Source organism: Eutrigla gurnardus (assembly GCF_963514095.1).
Source record: "Eutrigla gurnardus genome assembly, chromosome: 1".
In the NCBI taxonomy this organism is placed as follows: Eukaryota; Metazoa; Chordata; class Actinopteri; order Perciformes; family Triglidae; genus Eutrigla; species Eutrigla gurnardus.
The window spans coordinates 95,855-109,136 of NC_139915.1; the positions used below are offsets into that span (position 1 = coordinate 95,855).

The 13,282-nt window shown below is 41.9% G+C and overlaps 1 protein-coding gene across 1 annotated transcript in view; it reads right to left on the reverse strand.

The window, feature by feature from the left end:
- galnt18b (UDP-N-acetyl-alpha-D-galactosamine:polypeptide N-acetylgalactosaminyltransferase 18b) overlaps nt 1–12,687 on the reverse strand; it is a 69,546-nt gene extending 56,859 nt beyond the window's left edge. Inside the window, exon 1 of the mRNA XM_084021976.1 lies at nt 12,171–12,687. Coding sequence (XP_083878102.1) covers nt 12,171–12,408 — 238 coding nt within the window. The 5' untranslated portion in view covers nt 12,409–12,687. The remainder of the gene's footprint in view (nt 1–12,170) is intronic.
- Between the last annotated feature and the right edge of the window lie 595 nt (nt 12,688–13,282).

Here is a 13,282-nt window from a genome sequence, read left to right on the forward strand (position 1 = left end):
GCATAAAGGACAAAGTGATTCCAACTTTTTTGTTGTTATCACATTATTGACTGTAGAATACAAATTAGTTGTTTGTAGTCCAAAATCCACCGTAAGAATACACAACTATGGGATGAAACGCATTCAAAAACAAACAATAAATAACGAGAAATAAAGAAATGAAATTTGAGACAAAATAAAGTGTACTTTATTACCATTGGTGCCAGTCATATAACCTCACAGCCCAGATGCAAGTATCAACTGGCAGGCTCATTTACGAGGAAATGGAGAAAAATAGCCTCGGGCTGTCTCCCATTTGCAAAAGCAGCTGGCTAAATGTGCTGCACCTCTCCCATCACCCGTTAAAGGTGAAGAAACACGCTAAAGGCCAGTAATGAGGCTCATCAGGCCTTTAGTGAAAGAGGCTGCCAGCGATAAACAAACCAGTGAAACACCAGAAACATCACAGCGGTTGTGAGTCTGTTATCTTTTTTTTTCATCTTATTCGGGGGAGGATCTTTCTTTTTTTTTCTAAAGAGAATAAAATCGTTTTTGGACATACTTTACATGTGAGAGCCAGCGTTGTGCAGGAGATCACTGTATCTGTGTGGTGTGCTAATGAGAGGAACATGTTATAACCCTGTTTCTCTTTTATGGCAAGTGACTGTCAAAAGTCACAGCAATAGTTCAGTCAACACGGCACTCTGTTACTCAGTAATCAGTCTCACTGGGAAATCAAATCACAGATAACTAAGCTAGACTATTTATATTGCCTACTTTTTATTGCCTAGTATTATATTGCTCCAAATCAAATTACCACTACCATACTGTCAGGCAGTACCAAGTACAACTCATTGTTTTGTGCGTTATTGCTGCACAAAACTTAGTACAAACAGAACAAACACCAAACATATAAATCACTACATGGTCTAGGACCGAAGTATATCACTGATATGCTCCCACTACATAAGCCTTCTAGACCACTAAGATCTTCTGAGACCAATCTGTTAGTGATTCCCAGAGTAAACAACAATCACGGGAGAGCATCATTTAGTCACTATGCAACAAATGGCTGGAATAAACTTCCTGAAGATGTAAGACTTGCCCCAACTCTGACCACTTTTAAAACTAGACTGAAAACTTTTATGTTCACCATAGCTTTCTGCTAAATCTTTTAATGTCTGCACTGTTTTTAATTATTGCAAATATGTTTTTATTCTATTTTCTTTCTGTAATGCATTTTTAAAATTTTTATTATTTTCTTTTAATTCTTCTATTTTTCTTTTCTTTTTTTCTTCTCACTTTGTTTTATGATGTGAAGCACTTTGAGTCTGCCTTGTGTATGAAATGTGCTATACAAATAAAGTTGCCTTGCCTTGCCTTGCCAAGGACATGTATACAGATCAACAAGTCCTCCAACTCATACGACCACAGTTGTCGTTGGTCCATGCACTCGAATACGACCTCTGGGAGCGTATTGCGGAGATTCTTCCGCAACAATAGTAGTGGTTAAGGTTAGGGTTAGGTCGACGTGTGGAGGCGGTCTCTGCCGATGATGCACGCGCGGGGGGGGGGGGGGGGGGTTAGGTTTAGGTCGACGTGTGGGGGGGGTCTCTGCCGATGATTGACGGGGGGCGCGCGGGGGGGGGTAGCGCGGGGGGCGCGCGGGGGGCGCGCGGGGGGGGGGGGGTAGCACGGGGGGCGCGCGGGGGGCGCGCGGGGTGGGGGGTAGGGGTGGGAGGGGGTGGGGTGGGGGTAGGGGGGGGTGGGGAGGGGGTGGGGGGAAGATGTCGTGGAATCGGGGTAGGTTTAGGTCGACGTGTGGGGGGGGGGGCGATCGCCTGAGACACCGGAGTGTCGATATTTACTTGACCGCTAGAGGGCGCGCTATTTTGAAACGTAACATATGGTCGTAATTCGGTGTTTGACACACGACCTATGTGGTCGTTTTCTCGAGGAGGACAGTCTGATAGAGATGTATTGATGCATCACAGAAGAGGTTGCTGAATATTTTGGCTGTGTGCAGCTACAGGTAAAGTACGAGGAGTTGTTTGAGCACACCACCCAAAATGGACCCACCAACTAACAGTATATATTCTCTGCAGGCAAAGTGAGCTCTCAGTAAGGAAATATCTAAGTTTAGCTGCTCCGTGTTTCAGTTCTGTAATCAGAGGAGCAGATGTGCTCCTGCGTTTTGTTTTTCATCACTATGAAAGGAAAAGCCTTGTTTTACACCCCGCTCCGCACTCACACTATCAGGAGTCACGATGTATAGGTTGAAGGAGAATTTGATCTAACACAAATTCCTATGACGATATAATGAGATATATAATTAGCTCAAGAACTCTGCTGTGTTGTGACAAATGAAATGGCCCTGGTCCTTATCATTGTGCAGCAGATTCCCCACAAAAGCACGAGACCGTTTTTGCATATTGTTGGTTTGCGACCCAGAAGAGGCCGACTGGATGGCTTCTGATGGCAGCCGCTGCCCTCTGCACCAGACAGACAAAGCACTGCCCGACGGCTGCATCGCCATAGCAGCATTCCATCAGAAGATCCGGAAGCTTTCCAAAAGTGCAGAACATTGAGGCATATTTTGGCTTTAAAATCATTATAAATGTGGGATCTTACAATTATAGCCTTAAAGTCCCAGTCGGCAAGTCTGGAGGATGGAGGGCACTCTGTCAGATTTTGAATGTTTCCAACTCTCAGGCTCCTCCCCGACGACCACCGAGCTCCTCCCCCTCGACTTCGTGCCCTTTGAACTTCCTTGGATCACGCCACCTTTGAAACGCGGGTCCGATGTTGACTCTGGTTTTATCACGGGCACCGTCGCCATCTTTCTTTTTTTCCTTCTTTTCCACCGGTGTTTTCTTTTCCTTGGTTGTTTTGGACCTCCTCGTTTGGGTTTTAACGAGGAATTGGAAGCTTGTTGCTACTTCCCTCCGCCTCCCCCCTGTGATAGTGGAACGACCCGAGGGGGGAGGGGCTCTGTGTGTGCACGAACACAGCCCTGCGTGCTGATTGGACAGGATGATCCGGGCGCTGTCGATTTTTGAAAAACAAATAAAAGGCTCTACGTGCACGTAGAGGCACGTTTTTTTTTTCTTTCTAAAACCGGATGATTTATGTTGTTCTATCGGAGCGTAGTGTCGGCTTCAGTGAATATGATCAAAAAAATGTTGCTGACTGGGGCTTTAAACATTGTCATGTTAAAGGATTTGTTCATTAGAAAATACAAATGTGGATCATCCTCTTTCCTATTAAAATAAATGTGACGAATAAACAAGAGGCAAATTAACCTGTGAACATAATTTCTACACAGTGTGTTGCGTTCAATGCACATTTCTGACAGCAACAATTGCTCCACGTCTAACTTCAGAGGGCTGCACACGGAGAAGCTGAAAGGGTAGGAAAGAAATGATTCTGGGGCTGCGATGCACCGGCGGTTGTACTCATCAGTGTGCAACTCAGCGGAGACCTTCCCATGTAAACACCAACCGAGCTCTTCACAATGGTTCGGGCTGTACTTTTATGCAAAGCATTTGCAGTCTTGAGGCATTTGTGAATATTTGATGGCTTGCACTTGCACCAGGAAGACGCACAGACAGGAAGTGGGAATGCTGCACAGCAGAACTTCAGGCATCAACTACCTCACAATACGACTGAAATCAGTTGAGAGCTCACACTATTGTTAATTTAAAGCAAAGAGGAATTCAGATACAATACAAATAGCAGGGAAGTTCCAGTTATTTTCTTTTGTTTTAGTGGCAGCCTTTCCTTGCTTCATTATTTATGGTAATTGTAATTCAGTTAATCTTGCCTTGAGTTTTTAGAAGAGCTCCTTGTATCAGCGTTTAGCTTTCTCTCCTGCGCACGTCATTATTTTTTTGTAAATTCATGCGTTGGTAAATGTGTCTTTGAGTATGTATTAATATTTTTTATTTTCATTGTATTATCTAAGGTGCAAACAAATGAATAGATTTAGATTTTGGATGGCAGAAGTAAATAATAAATAATCATATTCATGTATGTGGCGTATAAATAGAATTTTTTTGTTTTATTTTGTAGAAGATTAAATCTATATTCATATTTAAAGGTGCTACAACAGAAGAAGACAGTTCATTGTGTTTGCAACCCAAAAAAATCTGGTTGCAACAATTACACCAGGGTTAGCTTCATCATAGACTCATCTGATGAATATGAAAAAACCCAGAGCTTTTTTTGTGTGATCAACAGCACAAAATGCAAAGAAATGTTTTTGGCATCATTAATCAATTTTCAAAATTGTTGCAGATTAACTTCCTTTCCAAATCAGCATGAAACCACACATTTATACACCGCAGTGAGGTAGAAAGACTCTCACAAAGTAGCTTCACTCACAGTTTGTCATGACTATGAAGCATCTGACACTCGTGTGTCCAAACTTGTTCAAACATTTGATAGAAAGATGCTCTTTGACAGCAACCGTACAGTCTTAAATTTGGTGAGGAAAAGGTTGAGTGGTTTGAGAACTCGGGGAATAAAACACTTTTTACAACCTCTTTACTTCACGAACATGATGTAGATTTTTTTCCCAATGATTTAAACCCTGACATTCATAAAAGCTTCAGGAGTACAGGAGGATTGCACTTTGGACGATTATGTAACGACTTTCAGTCGAAGAATCTTACTGCTAACATCAATATAAAATGGTGTATGTTGCTCAGGAAAGTGAGTAAGTTAAATGTATCACCCTTATTTCCCCTCTGCTATGTAAAAACAAATATCACTGGTGGTCGACCGATATGGGTTTTTCAATAGCTGATGCCGATATCATGTTTTTGTTGCATCTCATCAATGCACGTGATAAATAAAGAACCTTGAACCTTGTTTATTAGTTTGCATCTGATACAATACAACAATGTAATTAATAATAACAACAAATGAGACATAAAATTGGACCGGTTGTTTTTGAATAAAATGGCGTCCACTCCGCTCGCCGTGCCGCCGGCCCCGTCGGCAAACCGATTAATCGGTCAAACGCTAATTATCACAGTATATTCACTCAGCAAGGTGTTATTGAATTATTTTCAATCTTCTTTTGATTTTTTTTATCCATGAATCATTGTGGTTTGCTCATTTGTTTTAGAGAAACCTTGAACTTACTTGCTAAGAGTCATTAAAAACAAGGTCGTCATTTTAAATTAAACAATTAGGACTTTTTTTTATTGTTTTATTGTCCTTCAATTGAATCGTATTGTGATGAAATCGTTAACATTTGCACTGAATCTGATTGGAAACTTGGCTGATGTCTACACATACAGCTTGGACTATACAGTTCAGCAAGAAATAGCAACAAATGCTGAATTATACACATACACAGAATACAGAATTAAAATCTGCCAACCTCCTCTTGAGACATAAATCCTATCCTGTTAATTTTTCATTTTACAGATTACGGATTTACTACACGAGGGATAGAGAACACAGACAACCTCTGCAATTATTACAAATCACGGGAGGCCCGATCTTCAGTGTGATAAACTATAGAGATCAAAATTTACATTGGTGGTGCGTTCAAGGACGTTGGACATCTGATTTTTGAAAGTCCTTCAAAAGCATATTTTCTGGTGAAAACCATGCCTACTGTTTCTTTTTTTTCTGGATTTAAAATGCAACGCTTGGTGACAGATAACGACTGTCAAGAGTTTCTTCTATCAGCGATGGATTAATGATGATGAAACGTATTTCGATAGAAGATCACAATTAGTGTTGATGAATCTCTTTTGTCTCACCATATAATCCATCTCCACCTTCCCCCATCATAACCTCAAATCAACAGCTCACTCACTAAGACCAGTCGAATACTGACTGCTGTTATATGTGGAAATCATGCAGCTTCAATCTAACATGAAGAATTCACTTCTGAGTTTGTTTGTGTTTTTTATTAAATCAAATATAGATCTTGTTTGTTCCATTGTTTTCTGGCAATACATGTGGTCACTTTTACATATTTTTAAAAGAGGCAAGCTGCTTTTACAATATACAATATAATATTCCGTTTCAAATTTCAGATTCAATGGATTTGAAAATGTCTGACAGATTGGATCATGTAGTCAGAGCTGGTTTTAAAGGAGAAACGACTCTCTCCTCCATGAGAAAATGACAGTCTACACTTGTTCACTGCGGATGAAAAGCCTTTCTACATAATGGCATGGGTGTGTTTCCTCATGCTTCCTCACTTAGTGAGAAACTAAGTGCAGAACGGCAAAAACAACTGCTGACAAATCGAGAAAGCGGAAAGAAACAAAGCACTTCAATTTGTCCCTGCCGCCGCCGCCGCCTTGACTGATCTTCGTGAGTTTTACCGCACTGGTCAAAACACATTGAATGCAGCTGTAAGTTCACAACATTTATGGTGCTTCTTTAACCAACTCTAAGCAGAGACGTTTATATCAATGCGTGCAGATAAACGGCTCGCTGTCAGTCTGAGTTGTAAACATCATAAAGTCACAGCCAAACCCGATTTCAGTCGGGCGAACAAGGCTTGTTTTCATTTTGTTGTTGTGGCCGCAGAAGATCGCTAGAGAAAAACTCATTGAGAACATTTGCAATAGTGAACGCGTCTATTTAGTGGAAATTGTCAGGGGAAGACCTTCTGAATCGACACTCTTGTAAGAAGCTATAAGGCGTCTAATTTATTCTCTTCCTGATGACTTTCCCCTCTAGAGTCAGAATAATTAATTGTTTTTATTGCCAAAACTTCTCCGGTGCATTCATGTCCCCCTATTTCAATAACTTCTGGATTTATTGGAATTACCACCCAAAATATCCCCTTGTTTTATGTTCCCACTCCTCACCCCACTCTCTCTCTCTCACACTGTCTGCATCGCTGCCTACAGGCTACAAACTGCGAGTGTCTCTTCTCTTTACTGTGTTTCAACAGATGCCAAGGCCTGATAAGCACTATTGCAGTTCAGTGTTCACAAAAAAAACTCTAATTTGCATACAGCTCTCTGTCCCTCTAAATGTGGCCTGTCTCCTACCTGCCGCTCATTCAATAAGTCATGAAATTCAGCCATCCTGGCAAGATGTTCCCTCGACAAATGATTTTTATTGAAATACATAATGTTTTTGCAGAAGCGCTGCTATCAGACAATAATAGTCGAGAGCTTGTCCATTTGTCACGTGGAGCTGCAGTATAGAAACGTTTGTCCGCCACATAGCACTGACACGTTTGTTTTTCAACTGTAAAATACACACATCCTAAAATTGAGGCAGAATTAATGACATTCTGATCGGTCTCAGCCGGTTAGATTAAAGAGGCCCTGTGGAGTAATCTTGTACTCAAACATTATGTATCCTTGAGATCTAACAAATGTTCCTTCCTTATAAACATGTGTAAAGGCCATTTTTAGAAGTATTTTATATCCCAAGTTTATAGTAGAAGTAGATTTTATGCCTGAACTGTATTGAATTGCAACTAGTGGCCACTGAGTGAATGAAATATAAATTTCGGGGTGAATTATTACTTGGCAGCTTTTGGTTTTTCCCTTCAGACCCGCCTCTGCACACAGCAGTATTCCTCAGCTGCTCCTGCTTTTCCCCAATCACCTGCCACCACACCTGCTCCACATCCACCTTAATTAGCCACCCACTTAATGCTCACGGACACGGATCCCAGATCTGAACATTCAAGTTGCCAGATGAAAATGTGTTGCAGAAGATGTTAACAAACCCAATCAACACTGGAAGCAACGCTCTCACCACATATTTCAACAACAAAGATGTTCTCCTATTTATGTCATTAGTGGAGATATTAATTAATAAGTTAGTAAATGCATACAGATTGTGCCTTGATATCTTTGTATTTAATGTATTTCAATACTTCTAGTACACACAAGACTTCTTATACCTCATAACATGTACAAAGTAAAAAATATAAGAATATCATACTGACGAGAATCTCTTAGCTAATAAAAAAAATCCCCTCATTCGAGCCTGATTTATGTGTGTTCGCTTCTTTGCATTGACATTATATGCTTTGGCGTGAATGCACCTTGAGACTGTATCTAAAGAGGATTTGAACTGTTCTTTCTCCCAAGTGACTGAGCACTTTCAAAGGACCTAGAAGCATGTGAGTAACTTGTGCTTTGCCAACCTGCATACCATAGCCTGCATGCACAAGCAAGCACCCCAACACCTGCACTCGTCCACACGGCCATGTGTGCTTGAACCGCTCTTAAGTTCCACTTATTCATTCTACAGCAGCGCTCGCTGTCACTCTGGAAAATCACATCGGATAAATATCCATATGTAACTGTCCTCTGAGCATCAACGGAAATGCTGACTTACTAGGCTTCTCAATTGACTTGACGGGTGGATTAGCTTGAAGTCATCTTGGGAACTGTGGCTTTAATTTGCAGCCAAATCAGCACTGTGTTAATGACTGCCTCTCGCAGACCTTGTGGCCGTTCAATCAGGCTGCATGCTGGTAATACACATCTTCAGAGGTCAAAGCAAGCCACGAAACAAGCTGCTTCTTCGTGAACAACACCCTAATAAAACAGCATGTCTGTCACATCATACGCATTCATATATCTTCCAGTGTTTGCTTAGACTCTAACAATATAATTGCACACTGAAACTTTTATCAGGATTACATTATATTGTTATTGTCTTAGCGTTGCTGTGAAAGGACACAAACTATTCAACTGAGGCACCAACTTTATTCCATGAATCTAATGGCGATTAATCGATTGAAAGAAATGTGAATAACTGTTCAATTCAATCCAATACTGTATTCCTGCAAGGGTAATCATGCCACAGTGCATTAAATAGAATAAGATTAATTACAAAGCAAAAACTACTGTAATATGTGGAATTCTGATACACTGGTAAAGATATCAACGAGTATGCAAACAAAATGTACCTTCATAATTTGCTTTTTGATTGTAAAAGCTAACGTGGTCTTCTGTAGACGGTCAAAATAACATGCAAACAGCGCCGCAAACAGCCCTCATGGTGGGCGTCTGTGAACCTGCTCAGTCCAACTTTCCAATAAATTCTCCTCGGTTGACTGTACAACAAAGAGCTCAGACGGTTTATGTGCTGTTGCCATGCTGCTTTGTCCTGGTAACAGGCCACTTGACCTCATCCTACAGTTAGAGGAGAATATTTCTATTTCTATCTCATTCCTGAGTCCGACGCTGACACCAGAGACATGCCTTCTGACTGTCCACAGTGATTCAGCTGCAGCATGTTTCATTCTCACATGCACTAACTCTCTGTGGCGTGGGAGCTCGTGTTGGACTTATGATGCATTAAAACTAAGTGCATATGGTTAAGTGAATAGTGCACCAGGACCCTCTGCAGTAAGTACGCGAGTCACAGTGCTGAACTACAGAATGCTAGAGCCAGGATATACAATTTCTGCACTTGTCTCACAATGTGATATAGGAGGAAGATGTATTTTTGGAGATGTCATAAGTATACTAATGACTCTCTGGCTCAAAGCTCTCTGACTGTTGATGCCGTTGGCCACTTACAGACTCGGATTATGGGGCTCTATTTAGAGCGGATGCATTCTGAGTAATTATCGGGGAAATACAGACAATATGGCTTGTACTTAAAGTGACGGGTCATTTTGTCGGACCGGTATTTATTGTTGATAATGTGTACCCATATCAACCGTCTCCTCTGGCATTAGCAGCTTCTGTTGTCAACAGTGTCGGTTGTCGGTGCTGTGCTCCCAAACCCTTCAGATGACTAGCATGGAGACATACTGTATTTATTGTACAAATACACAAAGCAGCCAATAATGATGCTAGTGGACTGTGCATGACCTCATGCTGTGAGTGGAGTGCAAAAAGAGTGAAAGTATGATATGCATGACTTAGTCTACTTTATAAGTTAGACAATGAGCCACAGCTAGTTCTTAAAGAATTACCTCGACACTTGGAAAATAGACCGATGAGTAGATTGATAACATTCATGTCTTCACAGTTAATATGAAGCTACAGGCAGCAGCTGGTTAGCGTAGCTTAGCATAAAGACTGGAAACCAGGGGGGCAGTTAGCCTAGCTCTCTCCAAAGATGAAATAATAAAGCTCACCAATCAACATGTATACATGCTGCCACTGGGAACATAAACAAAGACAAAATCCAAAGCCATTGTTATGCAGACGACACACAAATCTATGTTCCATTTAAAAACCGGTGAAGAACGTAATTTATCTTTATCTTATTTATCTTATAAGTCTGGATGGACCAAAACCGTCCCCGCATTAATGAATAATTATCTTCGGTCCAGTAAGGGAACCATTTTGGATCCTTGTCTTCGAATATCAAAACTGCAGCCAGAAACCTGGGTCTGATATTTGACGGTGACCTTTCTTTTGAAAAACAAAAAACGTTCAATCATATTTTTTTTATCAATTAAGGAGCATCTCAAAGGATCTGTTTTTTTCTCACTCTGCCTGATGTGGAGAAGGTCATGCTTTTATCTCTTTTCGTTTAGATTACTGGAACTCCCTGTACTCAGGGTTTAGCCAAAAAGCTATCTCGCGCCTCCAACTACAAAGTGCAGCTGCTCTGCCTTCAGCAAATACTAGAAGACACGATCATATCAGTCCTGTTTTAGCCTCACTTCACTGGTTAGCGGAAAGGTTTAGAAATTATTTCAAGTTTTTACTGATCACCTTCAAAGCACCTCATGGCTCATCAACTAGCTACATTGCTGAATTGTTGCTCCCCTATGAGCCAGAGCCTTAGATACTCAGAAAGATCCTGCTGACTCTCCCTGAGTCTCGGCTGAAGACCAAAGGTCACCTGTGGTCTTCAGCAGTCATGCCCCTTGGCTTTGGAACTCCTCGCTAAAGGAATCCTCTGAGGATTGCAGAATTGGTGACATTTTAAATCACTTCACTAAATCACCATGTGACATACTTTGTAACTTTGTTTTCAATATTGATTTATAAATAAAGTTTATTATTATTATGTTATATCTTGTTTCTTCAATCCAAACAAAACCAAAGAGTAAAAAAGACAAGTTCTGATTTTACAGGGGGTTATTACAGGGGGTTATATGTGTAACTACTTCTTGGTCGGGTGCAGCCATTTCCAAGATTATCACGTATCAATTAGAACTTTTGAGGCGCTGCTGTCAGGGTTCGTTTTTTTTATGAGTTATCTTTTTTTAGATATAATTATCTTCACTCTAAGATGAAGGCTTTCTGAAGTGAAATCCCTGTCGAAATGTTCCCCATTCTGATGTTTTTAAGCACAAATCTAGCATGAAATTATCTTTTCTGCTGGACTAATAGGAATTGCTGAAACATGCACTTTGGTGGTAAGTCACCTGAACCAAGCTCCGCCCTGCAGATGCCGACGGCTGCCAAGCTGAAATGGAGACTTGCCTCGAGGAGGAATGTTTACCCGAGCTTACAGAGCCCTTATTGCTCAAAGCTGCATGAGTAGATTTCTGTCTGCATTTCTGCACCAGTCCAGCTCTATGCCATTTCAGATTGGGACCTGCCCAATATGACCCCCCCCCCCCCAAGTGTGATGAAGTGTGAAGTAACTGTACACCAGGAGGGGAGGAGAGGCTTTACGGAATTTGAGAAAAAAGGGTCTCGACATTCACAAGTAAGGATCACATGTTTCATACATATTCACAAAAAAATGTACTTTGAAGTAGAAAATCATCTCAACTAATCCACAGCCATGAGTCCAGCGTGGAATCTGAACAATACAGTGTGCTGTAGCTGCATTTTAATGTAGAATGTTTCTACTGCCTGCACTTAATTGGAATCTGACTCAATATGGATGCATTATGTTGTGTCACACCACACTGTCAGGTGGAGCATGCAGTTTAATGTTATGTGTTAATGTCATGGAGGTCTGTAGGTATAAATGAATGAGATCTGTCATCAAATCATCAGAGCATGCTTTCTGCAGTAAGACTTTATATAATTAGTATCTTTGTATAGCAGGAATAGAAAAATATATTCTTCTATAACAACCTACATATCATTGTGCAGCTTGTCTTCACTTGTCCAGACAAAAGAAGTTGCTGTATTTATTCCCACAATCAGATCAGAATTCCCATTAAAGTAAATCTATTCGACCATTCTAACTTTCTTCCCGATGGAGCCCACGAGGTGCAGGTGAAGTAACAAAACGTCCAGGAAGTTGAACCGATGCTTTACCTTGTATGTGCTGGTTGATCACATTCTCCAGCCGGTCGAGCCTCTCCATGATCCGGAGAGTGTCACCTCTCTTGTCCCCCTCCAACTTTCTGTCCGGCAGAGGCACCGGCACTTTGATGTAAATGTTGGCGATGTAATTAGTGACCCATCCGACGTAGAGCAGGCAAACGATGTTGGTCATGCCGCTAAGTATCACGCATGTGGACACCAAAGTTTTGGTTCTCCTTGTGCAAGCCATGCCGACATCCCTCCATGCAGCCTGCAGTATCCCGTCAAACCGGAGGACAGGGCGACAGGCGTCCGCTACAATAAATGAACCAATCAATCAAACGCAATAATGAAGTTATTTCCAGCGACCGTGTAAACGCTGCGATGTCCGACGCGCGGAGCGTTCACTTGAAATGTGCGTTTTTTTGGATTTGTGGCGCGGTTGAGACGCGGTGGAATATCTACAGGTGAAGGTTCCCTTCGGTCGCTCCGTCGCGAACCTCCGTCGGCTCCGGTTGCATTTGAGGATCGAGGAAGCAGGAGAGACACCGAGCATCCTGCTGCAGCCAATGGGAGGCTGGGCGAGGACTGACAGCCTCCGTGTTGCGCGCGTCCCCGCTGCGCACTGATTCACCGCGAAAGTGGATCCGACCGGACTATTTGCATAGAGCGAGACGCGTGTGTTATACACTATTTCTGTCGGGCCAGTGGCGTGATTTGGCCCACGGCGACTTTCTAAAGTGCTCGTTTGACGCGTGATGTTCTTCTCCCGGAGCAGTGAGAACAATGCAGGGTTGTTGGTTATTCTTCTTCCAGAAAACACATTTTTGATGAGATGTTTCCAACGATTGTGTCGGGAGTATCGTCTTGCTGCAATACTGCATCAAGCCACGAGATAGAGACAACGGGGTCCCCAGTACAAAGTCAAGGTGCGGCGGGTCATGTAATACGTCTGGCTCTGGTCCAGCTCCATATGAGCAGGATGCAGAGGAGATCGCTGTGCTCATCTCACACGCTGTAATTAGAGCAATGCAGGGGAATGCACCTACTAATTACTGCAGACCTGCTCAACATACTGCAGACAAACCGAACATGAATGCAGCTCTTTAACACATGGAGACAAA